General features: G+C 35.6%; 1 protein-coding gene across 1 annotated transcript; it reads right to left on the reverse strand.

The window, feature by feature from the left end:
• Nucleotides 1–579: 579 nt before the first annotated feature.
• On the reverse strand, nucleotides 580–27,199 carry LOC106069789 (myosin-M heavy chain-like). Its single transcript, XM_056035898.1, has 14 exons — nucleotides 27,090–27,199; nucleotides 26,164–26,358; nucleotides 24,911–25,057; nucleotides 23,252–23,278; nucleotides 22,515–22,529; nucleotides 17,181–17,207; nucleotides 13,918–13,932; nucleotides 13,402–13,416; nucleotides 12,804–12,818; nucleotides 8,615–8,629; nucleotides 6,581–6,595; nucleotides 3,975–4,007; nucleotides 3,357–3,383; nucleotides 580–985 (listed from the first exon to the last, which is right to left on the reverse strand). The coding sequence occupies exons 1-14, from the start codon at nucleotides 27,136–27,138 to the stop codon at nucleotides 918–920; spliced, it is 663 nt and encodes a 220-aa protein (XP_055891873.1). The 5' UTR covers nucleotides 27,139–27,199; the 3' UTR covers nucleotides 580–917.
• Between the last annotated feature and the right edge of the window lie 446 nt (nucleotides 27,200–27,645).

A 27,645-nucleotide genomic window follows, 5' to 3' on the forward strand; every position in this document is an offset into this window, starting at 1 on the left:
AGGGCACGTATCCCGTATGGATAACGAGCATATTGTTTGGCGTAACAGAGGTGCCCACGGAAACGTTTCTTTAGAAAACTAATGCAATGATTTAAGTCTATTAATAAAAATGCGCCATTTTACTTTGTCACAAAGTGCCTGTTTTACCCTATAACGTAGAGATTTGCGTCACTTGATGTTTCGTACTAAAGACATAATGAATATACTAATTCCATAATGAATATACTAATTCCATAATTAAATGTCTGAACGTAACCATCTAAGAAGTTACACTGCAAAAGATGTATTGTAAAACTATAAGACGGACGTGAGGTGTGGTTTGTCTAGACTGTAGGAAGACTTTAGAGACTTTATATTTAATCGCCATGTACAATTACATTTAGAACTAACAGAACACTAAAGCAACTCTTCAGATTTGTAATCTTTATCTGATCGTTCATTTTCTTAATTACAAAAATATTCCCAAAATGACTTAGGAAATTATTTAACCGAGCGAGGCTCGGCCACCTGACATTGTTGAACTAAACACAGAAGACATCAGTAAAAGAGAAATATTAATGAACAAGATTAAAAAAAAAAAACATTATCAACAACACATTTTTATTTTTCATTAATCGGTCAAAATATCATTGTAATAGAATGTCTCGTGTTTTCAAAAAAAAGAAATAGTCACAATAGAACGAACAAGAATCAACCCTTTTTGTACAATGTGCAAATATTTTTGTTGTTGAAATCATCTGTTGTAGTTACAGTCGTTGAATAATATCCTGTTACACTACGCAGCACTGTGAAATATCTTTTCAAATCTTTTACTTTGTATATATATAGATATAGATATAAACATTGTATAACAATTTTAGCTTTAATTTTTTATAAATAGCAGAGAAACGGATGCAATGCCCTCAGCGGCTGTCCCATTAACGGTTCCTGTCGACAAGCCATGGCGCCGCTGGACAGATTTTCCATAAACACATCTGAGTTTGTCCTGAGGAGAAAGACAAAACACAATTTGTACATTAAAATAACACGATAGATAGATAAATGGATGGATTGATGGACGCACGGATGGACAGATAGATAGATTGATTGATTGATTGATACTACCAAATATCATTCTGTTTATATCATTTCTATGTTTATGTCAAATTTTTTTCTTAACACACTTTGGTTGGGGGCGTTACCTGTAATACAAATTACTCCACAGACTATACCAAGGGAAGCTACTTATAGAATCATTTCTTGTATTATTTAGGTAAAGCACTTCTGCCATACAGACTAATTAGTTCCACATTAAATCGCGTTGTTTTAATGTAATTATCTAAACAAGTTTCTCATATTTTAGAGCATCTGATGATGGAAAAGATATCTTCTTTAATGCCAATGGAAAATGGCAGAAACTAGTAGCTCTAACAGTACACACAAAGATTTGCAAATTGAAAACACACACAAACAAAAAATATTTCAAAGCAAGTTTGTGTTATCAAACAAACTCAGAGGTGGCCCCGTTGGATATCAATCGAATTCGCCTATTTTGAATGAATATTCAAGACATAATTTTGTTTTGATTGGCAAAAGTAATAATGTTTTAAAAACTCATTAGCCGTTGTAAATTTTTTTTTCTGTAAAATATTTGACATGTTTCGGATGTTCCTTCAGAGTTGAAGATAATTATGTCCTAATCCAAACCTCTCGCAGGACGACGGGGGATGGGAGCGGGCAGGGTTTGAACCTTTGACCGTCGATAAATCTGAACGACAGTCCAACGCGCAAACCGCATGACCAGGCAGCCATGATAGAATATATATATATATATAAGTTTATACATAGGGTTATAGCGTTATGATTTACTGGGCGTCAGAATTTGAAAAAAAAATCGCCCTCCCTCTTAAAAGTTCTAAATCCGCTATGTGTTATAAAACATTCTGTTGCCAGCCGCTAGTCGTTCCATTACTTCTGACATGAAGTCATTGTAGAAATTATCATGCTTTATAAATATTTAAAAATTTCTATGTTTTCAAACTTGTGGTTATTCATTTTAATATATTGCTGTAACTTAGCGAGTAACAGCGAGCCCAATGAACCTAAACAAAAGGAGTACCGGTATATTAAAACACTTCACTCTTCTAGTTTTCGAGATCTGAGTGTGACAGACGGACAAAAGAACATTTTGCACAAACCAAATAGCGACTTTTCCCTTTTCGGGGTCGCTACAAAGGAGCACACTAAAAGGGACAAGTGCCATAACTGTTCAATGCCACTGTTTTCTAATGAGGCAGAAAGGGAATGAACTGCGCTGGTGTCACAGCGCGGGAATTCGGGAGAAGGCAGTGCGGTCTGACTTAGAAAAAAAGGGAAAAGTGCGGAGTATTTGTTCTCATCTCATTTTCAAGCTTGTTGGTTATTGAGACAGATTTAAAAATAGCTTCGGGAATTTAAAATATCCCAACAGTCCTTGTCCACCCGTTTCCGTAAGGTTGTTTTTGCGGGAAGTGGTGATAGATACAAGCTCTCCATTGCATATAATAAAATACTTCCAGTAAAATTTGTCTCAAACTCCAGCAACCAGTCTAATGGTCTACACTTGTGGCAAAAAAACATTTTTTAAATACAGGAAAGAACGCAAACTGGTGTCTTAACCAGAAAACCTCGAGCTGCCGGAGCTCGTTTTCTTGGTTGGCTACACCTCGCTGAAGAAGCAAAACTCTGAATTTTATCTTTGCTGTCCTGCATATATACACAAACATGGGAAATGCTTCGGGAGTCAACCTGAAGTCATTTAGCTGTTTGCAGCACACACTGCGACACCCTGGCAAAGTCTGTGAGTCCGCTGATTCCACACTCTATTGACACTTGCCAGTAATTTTGTTACATCAGCTGCGAAGAGAGAGGAAACTGTTGTGCTCCCAAAGTAACAGATAAGCTTTAGATCGTGTGCTCCCAAAACTTTCACAGTATTAAATAAATACCTCCGAATTTTCTAACACATATGTAGGCATGTATTCGGGTCTTTGCCTCTCTGTGCTAGAACAATGTTTATAATTAAAATAAGAGTTGTAAAATACACGAATACAATGATTTGAAACATAAGTTATAGTATAGGAATTTAATAACTGTATTAAGTAGACAAATGTATTTTATTTGGATTGATAGCTAAATCAGCGCGTATTGATAACTGTGTATCTTATAAATTACAGACGTTAGTTCTAAAGAGAAGATAAATGATACAGATACAACAATAAACATAAACATCTATAATTATAATTTTAATATATCTTTTTTGGAAATGTGAACTATTAGTAAAATATGTCAAAGTATGGTAACTATATCAGACTATTTTGAGCTTATTTAGTACTTACTTGAATTTGCCTTTTTCTTTTCTTCCTCTTATTTAAACAAGAAAAAAATGATAGTACAAATAGTTAATGGAAAGAATAAATTGTTTTTAACGCTATAAAAATAATAGAAAGGTAAAGTTTCCCCCTCAGGCCTTGCAATCTATAGGGCAGATGATGTAAACATTATCTGTTTATGTGGGTCACGGTTAACGAGGGTGCCATGTGGCCCGCACAACGACCACCGCCTTTACTTTCCCCAAGTAAAGTCAGGTACCCATTAGAGTTGGGTGGACTCAGGGGCGCTCTAAAAATCCCGAAACTCAAAATTCCAGTCTTCACCGGGATTCGAATCCAGAACCTTAGGTTTGGAACCAAGTGCTTAACCATACAACCACCGCGACCCCATTTCTTTTGATATATAAATGAAATAATGAATAATGGGTGGCCTTTCACGCTTAAGAAATAAATAAATCGAAATATGTAACGGCTTGATGAGCATTGCTAAATAAGATGTAAGTTCTCTCAGTCAGTAACTGCCACTAGGGTCATGGCGGAAAAGAACAACTTTATTTTCTTGAACGAGTGCACTTTGCGCACCATATCACCAGACGTAGGAAACTATTTTAAGATAAAGCATACCTTCTTTTTGTCTTTGTAGTTCCCTTTCTCTTTCTGCAATAAGAGGTAATATAAAAGATGATTAAGTATAGGAATGAACCAGCTCTGTAAGGGAAAAACCCGTCTTAGCTTTAGTCAGTCAGTCAAGTTTAGATTTTTTACAAGTTAGAAAGATAGTGAAAAGTCGATGTTACCATCTTTTCTTTTAGAGTTTGGTGAAACAGCAGATTTTAGTCTTTTGAAGTCACACCACTGATGAATGGGGGAAAAAGTCTTATAAGGAAGCACGGATTGTAATCTCATCAATGGCAAACTATAGTGCTACAATATTGCTGCGACAGTCTTGTTTCTCCAAATCATGAAATTGTCAGGACAGTTTTTAACTCTTTCTCTCCTAACTGACGATACCAACGTTGATTCCACTAGAATGTGATAAATAATTACGGAGAGAAAGAGTTAATAAGAGATCACAACGAACGTCCTCTTCTACATCCAGTCTTTTTCTGTATTTAGACTTGAGAACTTGCAAGCTGGAAAATTTTGTTTTGCAAGAATAATAATTATAATAAGGCTAGTCTTCGAGTCCGAAGATCAGTGAGGAATGCAGCATTTCCCATGGCTGCGCAGTCCCAGATGTGACCTACATATTTTGCCACATACATGGCAAGCATAACAATTGTCCGCAGGTGGTCGATTTAGATTTTCTTTTCGCCGCCTGCGTCTGTCCTCAGCAGCGGATTTTCTTTTGGTCTCAAATGTGTATCCCGCGGCCTTTGTTAGTGACCTCCAGATTGTATCGTTCTGAGGCCGCATGCAACCAGGTGCTCTCTTCTATGTCAGCCAAGGAAAGTTGACGCCCAAGCTGGTCTTTGTAGCGTTTCCGTGGGGCGCCTCTGTTACGTCGACCACCTTTTAGCTCACCAAAAAAAAGATTGCATTTGGCATACGTTCGTCTCCCTTACTGGATACTGCCCTGCCCAGCGTAACTGTCGGACCAAAAGAAGAATATATTATTGGAAAAAGAAGGACAACACGCAAGACAGACTAATCGGGATGTGACTAATAAAACTTGATCCCGCTGTGTAACTGACATTGAAGAAGAGAAATCATTTATCGCTACTTCGGTATGATGAGTTCAAAAAAATCTGTCTTGGGAAATCTTCAACTTTGACTTTTGTAGTGTAACTGAGTTGATTTTCCGCGTGCGTCCAGCGTGTCAGAAGGTCATGCCCAGTGTGTGTGTGTGTATAGTACTGCATCAGTGTTATGCGAGACGTGCTGGTTTCATTCACTGTTTACTGTAGTCTACTTTTGTCGAATAAAGCCATGGTATTGGTAGACTAGTATTTGTTGTTTCATTACAATTTTCTCCAGCTCCAGCTTTAATTCGTTAAGGGCTGTCTTTACTGTTTCTGAAAGAGGGAACGGCGTATTATTTGCCAAAACATTTATGTTGTTAGAAAAAATTGGGATCCAATGCGAGTAGTACGCCAAGATGCCCACGATTCGTTTTTGTGAGCGCATATCTTGAGGAGGAGGAAGGTTTCTTAAAGCCTGGAATCTGTCAGGGTCTGACTTGAGTAGGCCTTTAGAAATTTCATATCCCAATAGGCAAACTTTGTCAGTGGCTATAGTATTTTCGTCTTCATTAAATGTGATCTCTGAATAGACTACTGACAAGTGCAAAACAGTATGTCCTGAAGATTAATAATTTGCTCAGCATGCGCAAATGTTCTTTTACAGACATCATCTTAATATCAGTTTGTCAGGTTTGTCATTTTCGTTTTATAGAGAGCAGGTAAAATTATTTTCCTCAAATTTTTCTGCCAATTAAAAAAATCTTTTTTGAAGAATGGATTTTTTTTCCCGGCAACTCAAGGCATTTGATCCTTGCATTAAAGTTTTTCATTTATTTGTGTAATTCTTGTAGTGGTGCTAATGTCATAACTCATACGATGAGTCCCGATGAATTCTGATGACTAATTCTGAATTAAACATCAAAATCAAAACCAAAATTTTAGCAAATTTGAGCAGCACATGTTTTCAAGAAAAAACATTTCTCTCATCCAGCACAGGCAGCTGTAGTTTCAAGAGGTTTGTGTGATACAAAAACAAGACCTAATAAAAATATTCAGAAATACACAAAGATATAGACGCATTCCTTGTTCCTTATGCTAGGTCGATTTTGTACATATGCTCCTTTTCCCTGGTACTATTAGAGCATAGAATGAGCCGCCGGAGTCACATAGGAAAACAAATGATTTGGCACAATGTAAGTCATTGATTAACATAAGACAAGATTGACATAGCAACACGCGTAGGACGTAATCATCCTCTGTTTTGAAGTAACCTCTGCATTTTTATACAAGATAAGATAAATTTACACCCGAATATTTATGGCTTGAGTCTTGTAACTATTGCAATATAATTATAATATATATATATATATATATATATATATATATATATATATATATATATATATATATATATATATATATATATATATATATATATATATATATGTATGTGTGTGTGTGTTTGTAAATAAGCAACAGAAATAAACATATTTACTATTTTAGTAAACACATCACACTATATATCGATCGAGCTAATGTAATACATACCTCTGCGTCTTTCTTCTGCACAAAAGATATTTAAAAACAACAACTGATTACAGAGATACATAACTTTTTAAAGTGCATTCGTGATGAAAAAAAAAAAGCTGTATTATTTTTGATTTTCTTATATCACGTTTAAATCTAAAAAAAACATCACGTTTAAATGTAAAAAAAAAACATCACATTTAAATCTAAACAAAACATCACGTTTAAATCTAAAAAAAAACATCACATTTAAATCTAAAAAAAAATCACGTTTAAATCTAAAAAACATCACGTTTAAATCTAAAAAAAAAACATCACGTTTAAATCTAAAAAAAAAACATCACGTTTAAATCTAAAAAAAAAACATCACATTTAAATCTAAAAAAAACATCACGTTTAAATCTAAAAAAAACATCACGTTTAAATCTAAAAAACATCACGTTTAAATCTAAAAAAAACATCACGTTTAAATCTAAAAAAAAACATCACATTTAGATCTAAAAAAAACAAACTACAATAACTATTGAAAATGCGATGGTACCATATTTTGGGAAGAGTTTAAGCTTAACAATGCATGGTTCTGATATCGAACTGCTAATGAACGAAGACAAAAGGGGCATAAGTTTGTGAAGTAAGTTGTATATAAATTAATGATCTGAGTCTACTTATTTCTTGTCATTATTTTCATTTTAAAAGATTTGAAAAGGAAAAAAGAAGTTTACACGCGGTGTAAATCATTTCATTTGTGCAAGATGGTCGCCGGAAGCTTTGAATTGTCTTTACTTCACATTAAGAGTAGCTATATATTATATTATCTCGAAAACGGCTTTAACAATTTTTCTTTAAAATTTCAACGTATGAGAAGTGAGAAACGAACGAATTCTTGACTAAATGGCCACAAGGAGAAAACTTGAGGTTGGCTGTTATATCGATTTCAAAATGTTTGAGTGTTATTTTGGCTAGAATGTTTTATGAATGAGAATTCTCCATGACGTCAAAGGGAAAAAAAAACAAACTTGACACGCTTACGTCACGAGCTAACAGCAGTACACTACAAGATTTTTTTTTGTGCAAACATGAACAGGTTTTTAATGAAACCATTGGCCTAATTAAACATTTGCGCATCCTCTTAGTGTAGCATTTTTTTTTTAGCCTTACCTAAACGGCAATGAAAGTGTGAAAAATGAGTAAAGCATTGAAAAAAAAAAACAACCACAATAACTAATTTTACATCGGCAAATACTTTTTAAAATGATTTAAGTGGTGACTTTAATCCCCTCACCATTAAGTTAGGACCTCCCAGACGATAAACGTTTTGCAATAAGTATTAAGTTTGAATTGATAAACACACATGGATGTCATCATAAGTTAAAAGTTTACAATTTAAAGCAAATGACTAACTATTTTCTGTTTAGATAACTTAGAATTATTAACGTAGTCTTTTTATGCAGGTAATTTATTTTAGTAAGCATGTTCAATCTTCAAAGTCTACTGTCCCTTTCCAAAACAAAGGAAATGGTCATAACACAGCTTCATAAATATATGCGGCCCTTCATTCCTAAACTTTTTTTTAAATGTGGTTCGCGATACAAAAAAAATATATTCTCTGATTTTTTGCTACGAATAAAGGATTATATTTGCGGGTAATAAGTAGAGTGGGCTCCATACCTATGTTTGGGTGTTGCCATGGAAATAGAAACACCAAAAATATACCTACAACCATTTGCTGTCCACAGCTGTCAGACTACCGAGAAGTGTGGTAAATATTTGGCCCTGAGAGTGGTTTTGGTCTTTGCATTGGAAACTCCAAGCTAAGCCTGGGTTCCTTATATTGTTTAATATTGTGTGATCTTGTCATAAATAAGCTAAATTTAAAATCCATAAAAAAATACATTAATAACTGTATAGCAGTTTTTCGTCTAATAGAGGCCATACATCTTTACAAAAAAAAAAGGCTTTGAGATTTTATCTCTTCTTCAAATGTGAACATTTAGTTCAAAGTGTTTATTAGTTTGATAGCCATATTGCAATATTATATGCCAATTTAATACATACCTTCTAGTTTTACTTCTGCACAAAAATAATTTAAAAAATAAATATTATAGCAATTTGTATATGTATTCGAGTTAGAATGATATATAAATTTTATATTAATAAATTAATATAAATTACCAAATAGCAATGTATTTGCCAGTAGGGGCAGTGCAACTTTATATAGATCTATACAAATGTCTGTAAAAGTGTATGTCTGTAAAAGTGTATCTTCAGTTGAAATGTAAACTTTCACTTTGAAATGTGTACTAGTTTGGTAGACCTATCACACTATCTTCAACAAATTTAATACATAACTTCACTATAGAATTCTGTACAAAAGATATAATGCAACAAATCAAGTTACAGCAATTCACATGTTTCTAACCTTATCCTATTAGAAAAAAATCGAAGTTAGCTTAATGGCATAGGTATAGTATGTATGAATCTATAAAAAGAACACTGCCCACTGCAAAAGCTTGTAGAATGCGAGTTTTCCATATTTTGTTTTCAACGTTTTAAGTTTAGCAGCTATGTAAAAGTTTAAAAAAGTTTCTCTTTCACTCCTTGCGATCTATAAAGCAGATGATGTTTTAGCTAATCTGTTTCAACAGCTTTATATATTTACTGAAATGGAATGGAGACGAGGAACAGAAGTTTGAAAACTGATTTTATTATATATTATTGATTGTTTGGCGTCTGATTGTTTCTTTAAATGAGATGGCCGCCTGAAGCCTTGGATTGTCTTTACTATTGTAGAATAAAGATCTAATTACATTTCCTTTAAGTTTAAATCTCTATTCTTCTTTAAGTGCACTGTATCACTCCTTTTACAATTATATTAGAATGCTAGCTCAACCGAATTATTTCCATTGATTATCTTTTAAAATCATCTTAAAAGTTTCCCTCGAGTATTTCGGATTGGTGTCATATTTAGGTGTCAGAGTAAAACTTAAAAAGCTGTCCAGACAAAGGCTTCTATTGTGGGAAGCGTGGTCGAGAGGCCAAGTGCGCTTGAACGTGGCTTGGCTTGGCTACCTAGAAAGGGGCTCGAGGTTCGACACCAGACTCGGGCAGAGTTGTGTTTACTGAGGGCCTAAAGGCAGCACGGAAAACCAACTCATAGATATCCCCACCCACCCACTGGTCCACAAATGAGATTGAATGCTATAAGCATAGAGTAGCGCTATATAAAAGCTATAATAATAATAATAATAATAATAATAATCTAATAATGGCATCTTTTTATTTTGAGCAACCAATCTTGAATTGGAATGCAAAAGATCTATATCAAGAGTTTTTAAGATTTCAACAGGTGAGCTTTTGTTTCAAAGGACCATTAGCTGGTGCCGATAGTTAACAAAAAGCCGGATGACTGGGAATGTGGATAGGTCAACTGATAGTGAAGAGGGACAGATTTGTACAAATGCTCTTTCTTCCCTAGCGCTATTAGAGCATGGGATGAGTTGTTTGAGTTAGCCAGGAAAACCAGTGACTCTAGAATTTAGGTCATTGGTTAATTTGCATGACGCGTAGGACGTATTCAATCATCTTTTTTGAAGTAACGTCTGTATTATATAAGAATAGGAAAGATCCGCAATTGCTATATAAGAAAATAGAAGGCTTCATAAGGGGAAGAGTGTCTAGATTTAAAGAACATCTGAGAAAGCAGGTAGAAGGAAAAAGTTTCGATAACTTTGTTAAAGACCTAAATCTTCTCATTATGGACTGTGAGTATGCTCTTGGAGGGACCATGTCTCCAATCAGGAAGTTTTGAGATTGGCCAATATGAACAGCATGCATGCTCTCCTGACACAAAGAAGATTACGTTGGCTCGGACATCGAGACATGAGAGCCACAGGCATCAGCGAAAGTATGTGGGAAAACATAGCCAAAGACCGGAGTGCATGAAGACAGACTGTGCGTGCTGGGACAACCCTTGCCGAGAACAAAAGAATTGAAGCGGACTTAATCAAGAGGGAAAAAAAGAAAGCTGCCCTGTCCGCTAGCCCTAAATCAGAGGCATACACATGTACGAATTGTGGCAAAGTCTGCCGTTCTAGAATTGGCTTGATTAGCCACACCAGATTCTGCCCCGTCTCAAGATTAAGCCAAAACCAATGACTCATTTGGAGCCATATATATATATATATATATATGTATGACAATCCAGATGATATGCTTATTGATTTGATCTATGGTGTAGTCTTACGCGAAAAGGTACACTTAAGACTATTTGATCAGAGACAGAAGATGAACCTTAGCAAGGCTATAGAAATCGGAAAACAATACGAGATGTCGCAAAGCCAAGTGAAAATGTTTAGGCGCCAAGAAGTTCTAGCAATCAAGAGACAGTAACACAGTGTACTCAAGCAGAAGTCTAACGTTACAGACAAACAACTCAGATAAATTTTGTAGGAAATGCGGCAAGAACCACGAAAAGGGAAAATGTCCAGCAATAGGAACCACATGCAATTTCTGCAAAATGAAAAAGACGCAACGTTAATCTGATAGAGGAGGACAGCCACATTGATGAAAATATTATTTCTATTAGTAATGCACGTAGCCAGTATAAAAAGTGTAAAATTGAGAACGTCAATGTCGTTGAAGACAAGTGTACTGTAAAAAACTAGGTGTAACATTCTTTTCAAGTGAGAGTTTGAAAACCTCAAAGACAAAGTAAAATTTGCTTATTAAGCAAAGTCAATCAAGTCTAACAGTAACCATGTCATTAAGACTTTAGGAGCAATGGTGCTACCTTTGAAGAATAATACCCAAGAGGTGAAAGCAATGTTTGAGGTAGTAGACCTTAATCAAGAGAACATTTTGAGTGGTGACACAGCTGAATGCTTAGGACTACTACAACGAATTGATAAGCAGACATATGAATTTACAGATGATTCAGTGCTATGATCTCTGTAAGTGATTCGAACTACAATGAAATTTAAGACTGTACTAGCAAAGAACTTTCAATGCTTCGGGAAGTAATTATGACTGGTTGGCCAGACACAAGAAGCGAGACTCCAATTGGGATTCAAGAGACCAGTTATCAACTTTTAATGGAATTATATACAAAAGTCTGAGAATAGTCATGCCACCAAGCTTACTTTTATACTAGCTAAATCTGATACATAACTCTCATTTAGGAATAGTGAAGTGTAAGCAGAGAGCTAGAGAAGTCATGTATTGGCCAGGCATGAATGCAGACATTGAAGTGACAGTTAGGGATTTTAGTAGGTGTGCTGAACATCAGAATCAAAATGTGTCAGAACCGTTTATACCTACCAAGACACCAGACCTTCCATATAACATGGTTGGGTGTAATTTGTTTAACTTTAAGGGGGAAAAGTATGTGCTTCTAGTTAACTACCTCTCAAAGTTTGTTGATGTCAAACTGTCACGGGAAACATCAGATATCCTCGAAGCAATGAAGAGTATATTCGCTTCAAGATAATTCCTACATTTCTGTAAATCATACGGAATAGAGCATGGAATTTCGAGTCTTCATTTTCAGAGTTCAAAAGGCGAGGCAGAAAGAGCTATACAGACAGTGAAGAAACTGTGGAAGAAATGCGAAGACAAATTTCTGTCGCGATTAGACTACAGAACTACTCCACTGAAGAATATTACTTTGTCACCAGCAAAATTACTCTTGGGGGGGCGCCGACCCAGAAATGTGTTACCTTCGACACCAGATCTCAAGGTGTTGAAGAAACACTTGTGATTTGTAATAACTGTAAATTATATTGGATAGAAACATGTATTTGATTCGAATTGATAAAAGTAAATATTTAGGTTCCCCTTTTAGACCTTGCGATCTATAGGGCAGATGATGTTAAAGACAACGGTTAACGAGCAGGGTGTGATGTGACCAGTGCAAACCTAAGTCAGGTACCTATTAAAGTTGGTTGGACTCAGTGGCGCCCAAAAAATCCCGAAATTTAAATTGTTCACCAAGATTCGAACCCAGAACCCTCAGGTTCGTAAGCCAAGTGGTTAAACATTGGGCTTACCGAGCCCACGCGATTAAGTTGATAGATAATCTAGATAAGTTTTAAAAATAATTTAATATTATCTGCAAAGCAGTTATTTGTCCCGTAGAAGGCCATGCACTTTACACAAATGTATGAGAGCGTATCTCATGTTTAAATGTAAAATGTTAGTGGAAATTTGTCCTATTTTGGCAGGCTTATGACACTAGTTTAATACATACCTTTTAGTCTTTCTTCTGCACAAAAGATATAATAAAAAAGGAATTAAACCATTCAATGAGTTTTTAAAAGTCTCCGTAACGAGAAAAGCCATGTTCACTTTACTATGTACGTTTAGGAAGTTCAGATGTAAAAAAAAAAAAAGCGATTTGACCAAATTATCTCCAGAGTTGAATATTTATTTTTAATTTATTGCGACATGTTTACAAAATTTTGATTTGTGTAGGGCAAAATAATTGTGAATATATACTATTTGCAACAGATTGTTTATTTAATTTTATATATTTTTACTATTTGAGCAGCTTAAAATTAACGAAAAAAGATTTTCGTGAATAATTAGTTTTATTCATCATAATTATGTAGCCCATTCATTTTCCTTTAAATTCAATCAAATATGTTAGATTATTTAATAACATACAAAAGTTATGTTAGTTTTATTAACTCTACCCCCCTTGACAATTTGTGTTCATCGCAGAAAACACCATTGTTTTCGATCGAAATCATTGGCACTGAAAGAGTTAACTTAATTTAATTATTCAAATGTGAAACTAGTTAAAATATGTGTTTATATAACACTATAGTAAACGAATTCATACATACCTATTAGCCTTATCTCTGCACAAAAGATAATTTTAAATAAAACAATTAATACTCAATTTAGTAACAATTAAGTAACACAATTTTTATTTACTTTATCAGTAACGGAAAAAGTTGCATCAGCTTTATGATTTACGAATATCACTTTTAGATCTAAAAATCTACAAATGCTGGTAAAAAAAATGCAATTTTATCATATTTTGTTTAGAGGTTCAGTTGAACAGCCCTAAAAATACCAAAATTCAAAATCTTCACAGAGAATCGATCCCAGGACTTCCAGGTTCTTAAGCCAATCGCTTAACCACTCAGCAATCGAACCCCCGCGATTCAAGTTGATAGTTAAACATTTTTTATTAATAAATTAATACTATCTGTAAAGCAGTTATTCGTCCCGTAGAAAGCCATGAGCTTTACTCCAATGTATGAGAGCGTATCTCTTGTTGAAATGTGAAATTTTAGTGGAAATTTGTCCTATTTTGACAGGCTTATTACACTATATTAATATAATTTAATGCATACCTTCTAGTTCTTGTTCTGCAAAAAAGATATAATAAAAAAAATGATTAAACTATTCAATACGTTTCCGTAGCGGGAAAAGCAATGTTAGTTTTATTTTGTACATTTAAGGAAGTTTTGATGTAAAAAAAACGCTAAGAAAAAGCGATTTGACCAAATTATCTCCAGAAATTTAAATTAGAATACCAATGTATATGTTCTGAAATAGAATGGCTGAGAAACCGAGAATAGAGACTAGATTTTGTTAAGTGAGATGAATTTTTTATTTTATTTTTTGTTACAAGAATTTTATTGGTGATAGGGCAAAATAATTGTGAATATATAATATTTGCAACAGATTAGTTTTTGTATTTTTACTATTTTAACTATGAATGGTCCTTATTTTGATAACTTCTATTTAGTAGTATGAAATTTAGCTCTTAAGATTGAAAGGAAAAATTACTCTTGAGGGAGTTTGGGCACCGTATGCCGATGTGCCGAAACCCAAAAATGTTGTTGTAAATCTAAGGCAGGCAACTCAACGAAATTCTACAATAATTAATGAAGTGTTTTTATTTACCAGGACTAACACATAACAGTACTAATTATACAAGTCTGTTCACAAGCAGCCCGAATACGGGCCAACGACAGCCTTCCCCATTTCGCTCCAGGTCCCCACTACAGTCTTCCGGAAGCACAAAAGACGCTCCTTGGTTCCCAACAATTCAGACTCTCCATAATCTCTTGATACACTCTTCCTTACTCTATCTTAGCGCCTTCTCGTTATGGTGCAATAGTGCTCTCATACACACCACAAGCACTGGTGCAAGGCAGGGTTACAACCATAGACTTGTATCTATTATATCTAGACTGGACATGGAAATCCTTTTACACTTCAAACAAATTGCTTGAACATTTTTGTAAAAAGTTAAAAAAAGGCGTTGTTTTGTAAAGTACTATTAAGAAGTAAATATGTTGTTTTTTCAACCCTCTTCAAATCCTCTCGACCAGCTTCCCACCAATCAACAGACATGAATTATTTCGATCTAGGAATTTTGAAACATTATCTCAATGGAAACTAACAGGAAATGTCTTTGTTTCATATATTTACGTGAATATATAGTTCTGTGATAAATAGCCCAATCTTAAGAAAATCCGAGAAATGATTTTGCATTATTTATAAAGTATAAACTTTGGAAACTAAAGATCATTACTTTTCTAAGACAGAAAAGATTGATTGGGGCGACATCCTTAGAACCTGCCTGAAAAAGAGTTGTACATAAAAGTCTCTATATATAGGTCTGTGAATCGATCAATCGTGCATAAGAATTTTTTTCCGGTTTCCAGTCTAGATATAATATATTTAAGTCTATGGTTACAACATCAAGATTACAGATATCAAGATGGCCGATAGAAGCTTTGGTATGTCTTCATACTTGTAGTATGAAGATCTTTACAAAGTATTTATTTGATTTACTGATTTTCGCAATGAACCTTTGGAGAGAATTCTATTTGTTTAAGAGCAGGCTTTGCCTCTAAGTTTTGTTCGGCAGCCAGCCTTAGAGGTGCTATCGCAAATAAAAAACAACACAATACAGCCTAGCCTACTGCTAATTAACAGCCTTAGAGGTGCTATCGCAAATAAAAAACAACACAATACAGCCTAGCCTACTGCTAATTAACAGCCTTAGAGGTGCTATCGCAAATAAAAAACAACACAATACAGCCTAGCCTACTGCTAATTAACAGCCTTAGAGGTGCTATCGCAAATAAAAAACAACACAATACAGCCTAGCCTACTGCTAATTAACAGGCGTCTAAGACTACTAAGCAAATGTGATTGACGTTCGGTCCAAAAGGTGATTTTCGTCTGTAATGGAATAACAAATACTACAAAACCACGATATTGGCTTTATTCAACTAGATTTGGCTACAGTGAACGAATACAAGCGCGTCTCACATTGTTAAAGTACTATGAACACACACACACACTAGACCTAGACACCCTCTGATACGCTGGACACATGCGGAAAATAAACAACTCAGTTACAATACATTCACCCCGTCTAAAAGTTATAGGAACATAAACATGTAAATAATAGAAAATAAAGGAGACCTAAGTAAAAAAGTAAAGTAAAGTTCCCCTTTTAGACCTTGTGGTCTATAGGGCAGATGATGTAAAGGTCATTTGATTCTGTGGCCTATGGTTAACGAGGGTGTCATGTGGCCAGCACAACGACTTTACTTTTCCCCAACTAATGTCAGGTACCCATTAGAGCTGGGTGGACTCAGAGGCGCCCAAGGATCCCGAAATAAAAATCCCAGTCTTCACCAAGATTCGAACCCGGGACCCTCGGTTCAGAAACCAAGCGCTTTACCGCTCAGCCACCGCACCTCCCAGAGACCTAAGTAACCATAGAGAATATTTACATACATATGTGAATAATAGAAAATAAACAATGATTGATCCCTAAGGCGGTTTAAGTATCCCTACAGAATACTTACATACATATGTGAATAATAGAAAATAAACAATGATAGATCCCTAAGGCGGCCTAAGTACTTACACTATTGCTCCATTGAAAAATCATTATATAACCATCAACACATTTTATACACTATAAATGATTAGTTCATAAGTGCCATATTATGAATTATGAAGTTAGACCATTAGTTATTGTAGTCTAGAATAATAATGAAATAAGTAATACAATTAAAAATGTCTAACTAGAAAAGTTATTGACTATAAAATGATCAGTTCTAAGTAGACTTCTAAGTGTGTCATATTAAGCCTATTGATGTTCGATTAGAAATTGAGATATGATATACAAACATAGATACAATGTTAAACCTTATAATTAGGTCTGCTTGTTCATGGTCTTAGGTTATATCTACCAGGACCAATACTGCCGTCGCTTTGAATCTGTGACATCGGCGGTTCTTTAAGTGGAGACATCGGCGGCTCTCTAACTGGTACATGGGCGGCTCTCTAACTTTGTTCGACATTTCGCCCAGTGTTTGGTTTTGGTCTTCGCAATCCGAATTCCACTTTAAAAAAATAGCCACGGATGGATGTCTTATATTGTTTTACAAAACTAAGCTCTTATCATAAACAAGTTGAACTAATGGAGTTTTAGTTAAAAGGGTTAGTGATTTTTCATTAACTATACATTTATACTTATACGGGTGTTTTTTGAAATTTTACTTTATGTTTAAAAGTCAATTTTAGTTAAAAAAAGCAATATTTTTATAAAAATCAGATTGTATTATACTAGTTTAATACATACCTTCTATTTTTCTTAGCAGTTTTCTTTCTGTTGAAAAGATATAATTAAAAAAAAATGTTTTTAGCAATACATCTGTTATCACGAAGTCTATATAACTGTACTAGCCGTGTTTTGATTGACTATTGAATAATTTGTTTGACATGTTTCGGATGTTCCTTAAGAATTGAAGATAATCTACTTCCTAGTCCAAACCTCCCACACTACAACTTGAGCGAAGCAGGACGTATTGGCGCCGCCGTTTTGGCGCCGCCGTTTTGGCGCGAAGGTCGTTTTGGCGCCAGCCGTTTTGGCGACGGGACGTTTTGGCGCGATATACATTATGTACGTTTATTGTATTATTTCTTTTAAAAGAATTATTCATATCTATGTTTTGCACGAGTGTTTGTGTTAAGACATATTTTTCACGTACTAAATGTGTTTGTTTTTCACATCATTTTGATTTAGAACAAGGTCGTTGTTTACAGCATCTGTGTGTAGACCAGCTCTACATTCATTTTTAAGTTCACTACGCCAGAACTTCTTAGAGTGGTCTGCACTAAACTTATCGAAAACATAGAGATATCCTTCATGCGAAATTTTGTCTTTTCCTCGCTTCGACTGGACTTTTTCCATTTTTTATATAGACTGCCACCAGGTTTTTAGTTAGAAATATAATAGAATAAAATGACGAAAGTTTTTCTAGTCTGTCTGCGTACTGGATAAAATTATTAGTGAATGGTCCAAACTACGCGAGCTTATAAAGACGTAGGGGCGAAGAGATTGAAAGAGAGGGGTAGACTTTGGGCCGCTCTCGGAATTAAAGATTAAGGATTATAAATTCGCACCTAGTGATGTCAAGTGGACTGCTAGAAACAGATTATCGTCTTACGCGTGAGAGAGGGGAGGGGTGGACGAAAGAGTATATACAAGGAGTGAAATGTGAGCAGAAGAGAGGGGGCGGGATAGGTGTCACATGTAATGACCATTCCCAAGGAGATGATCGCCAGACGCATGACGCCAACGACCAGTGCTCGGTGCTGGTCTTGTCTTCATTTGTTTAACTCTACCTGCGTCAATGCGAGATTTGTCACCCAAATCACCCCAACCCAATTTCTCAAAATATATCTATTCACGTTAGAGTACTGACCACATTCCGAGTCTTGATCTTTACTATGTGTGGAGTTATTGTTGTCATTCAGCGTAATAGAGCTTTAGATGTTAACATGGTTTTTGTTATATTAAAATGTGGCACTTAGCTAGTTCGTATATTACACTAATGTCAAATAAAAAACAAAATCTTTTGGAAAGAAATCCAAAAATGTCATCCAGTGCGATTAGCAGAACTCACATATAGCATGTCATTACCATTCAGGAATCTGAATTATTATAGGCCTATATTCATGAAATAAGCAAAACCTTTATAATAAAAAAAAAACGACAATTCGCTGAACGGTGTGAGAATTCATACTATACATACAATATTATGGTAGAGTGCAATAAACATTATTATAAAAGTTACGTGCTTATTAAATTATCGTCAAATGATATCTCGCGCCAAAACGTCCCGTCGCCAAAACGGCTCGCGCCAAAACGTCCCGTCGCCAAAACGGCGGGGCCAAAACGGCGTCGCCAAAACGGCGTCGCCAAAACGTCACGTACCGAACTTGAGATGGCAGTGGGTAGGGTGTTAACTATGCGTGCATTTGATATTACATTGTTTATCCTAACCATCTGAGGTCTCTGGGTCAAAATTTCATTAGCCCATAGTATATGTGGACTAATCTTCAACTCTTTCATTTTTTTCAATAAGTAAATGAAGTAGTATGGTATTAGAAGCTGATGAGAAATCAATAAAGAACAATCTTACATAAGTGTTTGGTAAGTCCAGATGTTTGTAGACACAATTTAAAATATTTAGGATGGCATCATCTACACTACACCTTTATCCTTTTGGTAAGCAAATTGTAAAGGGTCCAACTTACTACAAAGATCATTCAGAAGCAACATTTTAAACATTTTTTCTAAACATTTAGACACAATGGAAGTACGTGAAACAGGTCTAAAGTCATTCATTTCCTTTGGTTTGGAAACCTTTGGCACAGGTACAATTATAGATGACTTCCACACAGGTGGCATCTTGTGGTTTAGTAATAAAGTGGAACAAATCTCTTGGAAAGGTTCAGCTAGTTGTTCAGCACATTCTTTTAAGATTCGCCCTTTTATTCCATCAGGCCCACCAGCTTTCATTGGGTTGACGTTTTTGAAAATGTTACAAACTTGCTCTTTAGTAATCGCTAATTCTTAACAGTTGTTAACATTGACATCCTCAAGGGATTTGAGTCTTAGATAATTAAAATCGTTAGTGTCGAAACCACAATAGAAATGATTGATCTCATTGGATAATGTTCTGTCGTCTCTTCTAGCAAGATTATTTTTACCTTTGACTTGTGATCCTGCATGTCACTTGACTTAATCGAGTCTTCCAGCTTTGTGCGGTAGTTTCTCCTCCCTTCCTCAAGAGTGACGTTGAGATTTCGTTGAGCTATTTTCTTTTTATGATTTCCCGTTTTAGTTTTGCAGTGACCCATGGTTTATTGTTTGGGTATATCTTGATACTCTTAGTACTGATACACATGTTTTGAGAGAGTTAAATGTAATTCGACACTGCTTCGACCCATTCTTCCAGATTTGAATTGCTCTCTTTAAACAAATTCCAGTCGGTGCAGTCTAGACAACCCTGTAGTTTGAGAATGTTGTATTGAGTCCATTCTTTTAAATTGTTGTAAAAAGACTTTAAGTTTCGTGCGGTAAGTAGGCAGCACTTGTATTGTTTTGTGGTCCGATGATCCTAGTGGTAGCTTTTTACAAGATGTGAATGCTCCTTTGATGTTACAGTAACATAAGTCTCCAGAGTTCTGTCCTCTCTTCTTGGACATGAGATATGTTGATAGAAGGTGGGTAGGTCATCCTTCAATGTACATTGATTAACGATGATTTCAGCTGCAACTTCCGTCTCGGCTGTAGGCGGAACATAAACCAGGACTATGTAAATAACGCCAAAGTCTCGTGGCAAATAAAATGGTCTCAATGAAAGCGCCAGTAGTTCTAGATCAGGACAGCACATTCTCTTTTTAACCGTGTAGTTATTACAGTACTTGATGTTGATGTACACACACAGCCCCCCCTGGCCTTTCTTCTTCTTAGACTCAGCCGTTCTGTCAGATCTCACGCAAGAGAAACCATCAATAACAATCAGATCATCGTTGTCGTCCTCCTCTAACCATGTCTCAGTAAACGATAATTGACAACATTCCCTAAAAAAACGTGGTCGTAGCGTACATGGGCACACATCTCCTTTGTTTCTCATTGAGCGGACGTTAGATAGAATGATCGTAGGAAGGGGTGGGACTCAGCCTTTGCAGTAGTCCTCCTTTGCAATCTTTTCCTTTTACTAGCAGAAGAAGGGTACAGAAAATGTATATTGGCTTAACATGGCTGAAGAGGCTTCCTCTTTGAACGAAGTTTGAGGAGTTGGTCTCTCGGGTTGCCATTTTCTTCTTTAATTTATATTAGAATAAGTAAAGTTGAACAAATCTAGATCTAGCAACAATTGTAATGTAAATACTCATTGTGGAGCCCACCTTGAATGACAAAAGTCATCTACATAACTAATAACAAATGAACATCTGAAATGCATCCATCAAAGCAATAACAGGGGGTTCAATTTGAAAGCACAAACTGCATGTCGCCACAGTGCAGCGCCATTTTGAAAAAAAAAATACATTTCTAATCTTATCTAATCGTATATAATACAGACGTTATTTTAGAAAAGAAGATGATTACGTCTTACGCGTTATGCATTTAGTCATGCATATTAACCAATGACCTTAATTTTGCTATATCATTAGTGTTTTTTTTTTAGATTATTCTTCATTGGTCATAAAAATGTGCCCTTTTAATATTGGCTAGCTCCATTGAATTTATTCAAAAGATTCAGTTCTTAAAATATCTTTAGCTTTTAACCGTTGCCTCCTGGTATGGCGTCTTGAAACGATGTTACTTTACGTATTTATGAATAGCTCCTATCTAGTTACGCATACCAAGAGTTGCGATGACATGGAGGCCAATACGAGGAAAGCGGCAAACAGGGACGTGCTCGTATAAATTGGCCCCACACGTTCGTGGAAGACCTCTGAGCATTGAACACCAGGTGGGAAGAGGCTTTAGACATTGTTAGTGACATATCTTTGTGGAGACAGCTTGCTGCCATAGTTCCTAACTTTGTTTCTAATTGTTTCTACAGAAAGTATTTATTTAATACACTCATTTTAGTCTGCGATTCTGTTGTAAATATTTTATTTGCGGTTGATGAGCTGACTGGTCTCCATACCTTTGTCTGGCAGCCTGAATAGGAGATGAAAACTCGCAAATTAAAACCTATAACCATCTGCTGTCCACAGTCGTCTAAGACAACTGAGCCACTGTGGTTAACATTGGCAGCGGGCAGGGTATAAGCCCGGATCATCGTGTTGACCATAACAGTCCAGCGCGCATACTGCACGACCATGCAGCCATGATAGAAGGTTAAATAAAAGATGACCAGATATTCCAGACATGAAATGTACACTTTGGTTTCTTATAGTTATAATGTTTTTTGTTTGGTGTAATGCACAGATTGTAAGACAAATTTCCATACGGACAATAAAGATTTTTATTATTATAAAGAGTAATTTTAGTTATAAAAATACATAGCTGAGGCTGGATGCTTTACAGTGTTTTACTAAACAAAGATTGATAAGTTTAATAAATGGACTTTTTATTATAAACATTAGTGATTTGTAATAACTGTAAATTATATTGGATAGAAATATGTATTTGATTCAAATCGATACAAGTAAATTGTAAAGTTCCCCTTTCAGACCTTGCGATCTATGGGGAAGATGATGTTAAGGTCATCTGTTTCTTTGGCTAACGGTTAACGAGCAGTGCGTGATGTGACCAGCCCAATGACCAACCGTCTTTACTTTCACCAACTTCAGTCAGGAACTCATTGGAGTTGGGTGGACTCTGAGGCGCCCTAAAAATCCCAAAGTTTTAAATTCTTTACCGAGATTCGAACCGATGACCTCCAGATTCGTAAGTCAAATGTTTAACTACTCTCGGCCACTAAGTCCAGTGATTGAGGTATTAGCTAAATTTTTAAATGAATAAAGTCCATGAAGAAGGCTATGCAACTTTTTATATAGATGGACACACATGTATGAGAGCGTATCTCTTGTTTAAATATGAAATTTGTGAAAATATGTCATATTTTGTCAGGCTTATTACACTATATTAAACTAATTTAATACATACCCCTTCGTCTTTGTGCTGCACAAAAGATATAATAAAAAAAAGATTAAACCATTGAATAAGTTTTTAAAAGTCTCCGTAGCGAGAAAAGCAGTGTTTGCTTTATTGTGTAAGTAGGGGCCTATATCAAGTTTAAAAAAAAAATCTTTTAAAAGCGAATGGACCAAATTACCTTCAGAATTTAAATTAGAATGCTAATGTATATGTTGTGAAATCAAGTGGCTGATAAACCGAGACGAGAGACTAGGTGTTGTTAGGTTACATTTGTTCTTATTTTTAATTTATTAAGATTTTGTTATAACATTAGCACAAGATGACCGACAGAAGCTTTTCTTTGTCTGCATAATTGTAGAACAAAGATCTTTACAACGTATTTGATTTATTGATTTTCGCGATGAACCTTTGGAAAGAATTATATTTGCGGTTGAGGAGCAGACTTTGCTCTAATTTGTGTTCGACATTTCGCCCAATATGTGGTTTTGGTCTACGCAATCCAAATTCCACCTTAAAAAAATAGCTAAGGCTGGATGTCTTATAGTGTTTTACAAAACTGAGCTCTTATCATCAACAAGTTGAACTAGTGGAGTAGTTAAAAGGGTTAGTGATTTTTCATGAACTATACATTTATATTTATACGGGTGTTTTTGAAAGTTTACATCTTGTTTAAATGTCCAATTTAGTTAAAAATAGCAATAGTTTGGTAAACATATCAGATTATGTTAAACTAGTTTAATACATACCTTGTATTTTTTTCAATTTTTTTCTTTCTGTACAAAAGATACAATTAAAAAAAAAAACAATTGTAGCAATGCATTGGTTTTCACGAAATCTATAACAGTACTAGCCGCGTTTTGATGGACTATTGAACATTTTGTTTGACATGTTTCGGATGGCTGCCTTGTCGTGCGGTTTGCGCGCTGGACTGTCGTTCGGAATTATCGACGGTCGAGGGTTCAAACCCTGCCCGCTCGTATCCCCCGTCGTCCTGCGGGAGGTTTGGACTAGGAAGTAAACTATCTTCAACTCTGAAGGAACATCCGAAACATGTAAAACATTTTACAAAAACAAAAACGTTTCTTAAGAATTGAAGATAATCTACTTCCTAGTCAAAAAACACCCGCACGACGACTGGAGATGACAGCGGGCAGGGTATAAGCCCGGGATCATCGTGTCGACAACAGTCCAGCGCGCATACCGCACGACCATGCAGCCATGATAGAAGGTTAAATTAAGATGACCAGATTTTCCAGACATGAAAACTAGTTACTAGACAAATATCGATCACAGGGCCAAAATAATGCTTGAATATAGATGATGCCAATCAATGATGTTGCCAATCAATGGTTTTGCCAATCAATGGTGTTGCCAATCAATGATGTTGCCAATCAATCAATGGTGTTGCCAATCAATGATGTTGCCAATCAATGATGTTGCTAATCAATCAATGATGTTGCCAATCAATGGTGTTGCCAATCAATGGTTTTGCCAATCAATGGTGTTGCCAATCAATGGTGTTGCCAATCAATGATGTTGCCAATCAATGATGTTGCCAATCAATCAATGGTGTTGCCAATCAATGGTGTTGCCAATCAATGGTGTTGCCAATCAATGGTGTTGCCAATCAATGGTGTTGCCAATCAATGGTGTTGCCAATCAATGATGTTGCCAATCAATGGTGTTGCCAATCGATGATGTTGCCAATCAATGGTGTTGCCAATCAATGGTGTTGCCAATCAATTGTACTTTCAATACAATAGTTAAATTTAAAAACAAAAAAAAATTCTCCGTAGCGCAGGGAATTCTAAACATATAAGCAAAGTTAAACCTGTATTTTGAAACTAAATTTTATTTTTCATAGCCCACCCCATATTGTTACATATTTAGAATTGTGAATTACCGGCGGTATCAAAAGGGATTTTTATACAACTAAATTTTAAAGTAAATAATATATTTTCAAAATTTCAGGGAAATATGTTAATTTACATACAATATTATTTAAACTTAAAAAAGTAAACTGCATAGGAGCAAAACTAAAATTTAAAAATGTGACTTCACCAGTTAAGGAATTCGCAATTAGTGCATAGAACTAAAAAGATCCTCTAATAGACAATGTGATTGTAGGGCAGATGATGTAAAAGGTCAATGTTTTTATGGTTCACTAGGATGTTATATGGCCAGCACAAAGACCAACCGCCTTACCTTTTCACCAAACAATTTCACCAAATAATTCGAACACGAGAACCCCCCCCAGTTCAGAAACTAGGAGCTTTATCACGGCATTTCAACACAACACTTAACTAAGCGTTTGAACACGATAGCAAACAAAAATATATCTTAATGCAAGACTGTATTGGATTTGCCAGTAGAGCTTAAGATTAAATACTTTAGTAGCTGCTTACCCTGCAATAATTTGTTTGTGAGCGACTTTCTTATCGAATTAATGAACTGTTTCTTCTTTTTATTTGGTCCTAGTAAATATTCCTTTTCAGCTTTGGGTAAATTATTGAAATCCTCATCACCCTCTAATTCCAAATACATCTCCTCATCTGCAGATTATAAGAGATATCATATGTTTCTTCATTGTCAGAATATTCTATTTATGAAAAGCACGTCTTTACTCTCTTCTAACAAATGGGATATTAAATAAGGATTTGAGTCTTAGATAATTAAAATCGTTAGTGTCGCAACGACAATAGAAATCGTTTAACTCGGTGGATAATGTTTTGTCGTCTCTTTAAGCAAGTTATTTTTACTTTGGACTTTTGCTCCTCCCATTTCGTTCATAATACCCCACGCCTGTCTCATGTCACTTTAATCGACTCCTCCCTTTCTCAAGAGCGAAGTAACACGCTCAGGCAGGATAGTTAGCAAACTCAAGATACTTGATTTGTGATTAACTGCATACCATTCCCATTTAGCGGAACTGTCCGGCTTAAAGCTCACAATTTGCACTGTTACACGTTTACTTTTTTTTTTTGTTCGGCAAAGTCCGATTACCGGCTGAAATAAAAAGTCGCGGCTTTTTTTTTTTCGTTATTTTTTCATAATGCGAAATGAAAATACTGAATGCAAAATTCATTTAATGTTTACGTTTCCTCGCGGTGTGTCCCAGATTTGGTTGATTTATTTAGTCATTGATAAATCATTCTAAGACAATTTTCTCCCGACAAAACCTGAGCCTGGCTGTGCCAGAGAACGAATACTTGTTTGTTTCTAACGTGATAATAACAACAATAATATTTTTATTATGGTGGGAAGCGTGGTCGAGAGGCCAAGTGCGCTTGGCTACCTAGAAGGGGGCTCGAGTTTCGACACCCGACTCGGGCAGAGTTGTGTTTACTGAGCGCCTAAAGGCAGCACGGAAAACCAACTCCTAGATACCCCCTCCCCCCCACTGGTCCACAAATGAGATTGGACCAAAAGCGCTCTGAGCATGCTATAAGCATGAAAGTAGCGCTATATAAAAGCTATAATAATAATAATAATAAGGAAATGTTTCTTGCAAATTGTTCAAATCACATAAATCATATTGATGGGAATAGCAAAGCAAATATTCGTTCAGCCAAATGTTCAAACATAACATAAAAAAAGATAGATTGTATTTAAGGATTTAATTGGAAAGAAAGATTCAATTATTGCAAGAGTCGCTTACATTCCATAAATTCTGTCATTATGTCCTCAAGCACTCCCCGCATTTCCGATTGCAGCTCCTGGTATCTCTTGTTCAGTATTACATTATTTCTCATCTGTTTGATTCTACTCGGATCAAATTTTAAATTCCTCAGTTCCTCTGTTACCCATTGCTCTTCCAGCGCTTTTAATGATTGGCACCCATCGGCCCAACATGCTAATTAATGAAAGATGAAGGTAAAAACTACTGTTATACTAATGTTATAATTTTTTTTAAATAACTCACATTCACCAGACTCAACTCCAGCGCATGCTGTTGGGAATCATTAACTCTTTCTCTCCTAACTGACGATACCAACGTTGATTCCACCAGAATGTGGTAAATAATTACAGAGAGAAAGAGTTAAGCAGGAAATTTATAGGGAATTTAAGTGTATGCGTTTTTGAAACACACATTTGAAGGCTAGTCTGCATTAAAATAATGAAAAAATTGACACTATTTCATGTTCATGTGTAAAAGTATAACATTATGTTCCGAGCAGGAGATCTAGAAATTAGATTTAGCCCTGGTGGATTGCAACTTTTCGAGATTTTCTGCTCTGCTCATGCGTGACCTTTCGGTCTTGTCTCAAGTAAACATGGCTATATGACATAGATCCATGAAGTTGTAATATACTTTTATAGACTAAGACAACTTTTTTGAGGGTCTTCAGTTTGCTCTAGGTCTACTTTACCTACCCGTTGGTTTGTTTTTTCTTTAGAATTAAAGAACGTTTATGTCAGGTTTTATCAAGATTGGTCAAACAGTCTTGATTTTTATAATATAATACATACATAAGCCTTACTTTCTGCTTTATATTATATATATATTTTCCCCGAGCTTTTTTCAACATCCGTTGTAGATCAAAAATTAAAATAAAATCATAATAAAAATCATAACAGACCTACCAAAAGAAAGGATGAACGGAAACAGGAGTAACACACTTTTGGCTACCATTTTGTAGATGTGATTCAACTGTGTCCACTTCAATTAATGTAGTGTTTGAAACAGGTTGTCTTCAAATAGCCTTCTCATGACAAGTAATTATCGCAGATGTTGATTTGTAATCGAATCTTGTGATCATCTCAGAAGCGTATACACGCAATGTGCTCTGGGATATGTACACATGAAGTAGATATGTATTTATATCATTGTCATATAGAGTGTTTCAAAGCTTCAAAGACCAGCTTAGGCGTCAACTTGCCGTAGCTGACATAGAAGAGAGAACCTGGTTGCATGCGGCCTTCGAACGAGATAGCTGGAGGTCACTCACAAAGGCCGCGGGATACACATTCGAGACCAAAAGAAGATCCGCTGCCGATGACAAACGCAGACGGCGAAAAGAAAATCTAATCGGCCACCTGCGGACAATGGTTATGCTTGAACTGGATGTGGCAAAATATGTAGGTCACAGCTGGGGCTGCGCAGCCACGGGAAATACTGCATTCCTCACTTATCTTTGGA

This window comes from Biomphalaria glabrata, chromosome 7, assembly GCF_947242115.1.
Source record: "Biomphalaria glabrata chromosome 7, xgBioGlab47.1, whole genome shotgun sequence".
NCBI classification, from domain to species: Eukaryota; Metazoa; Mollusca; class Gastropoda; family Planorbidae; genus Biomphalaria; species Biomphalaria glabrata.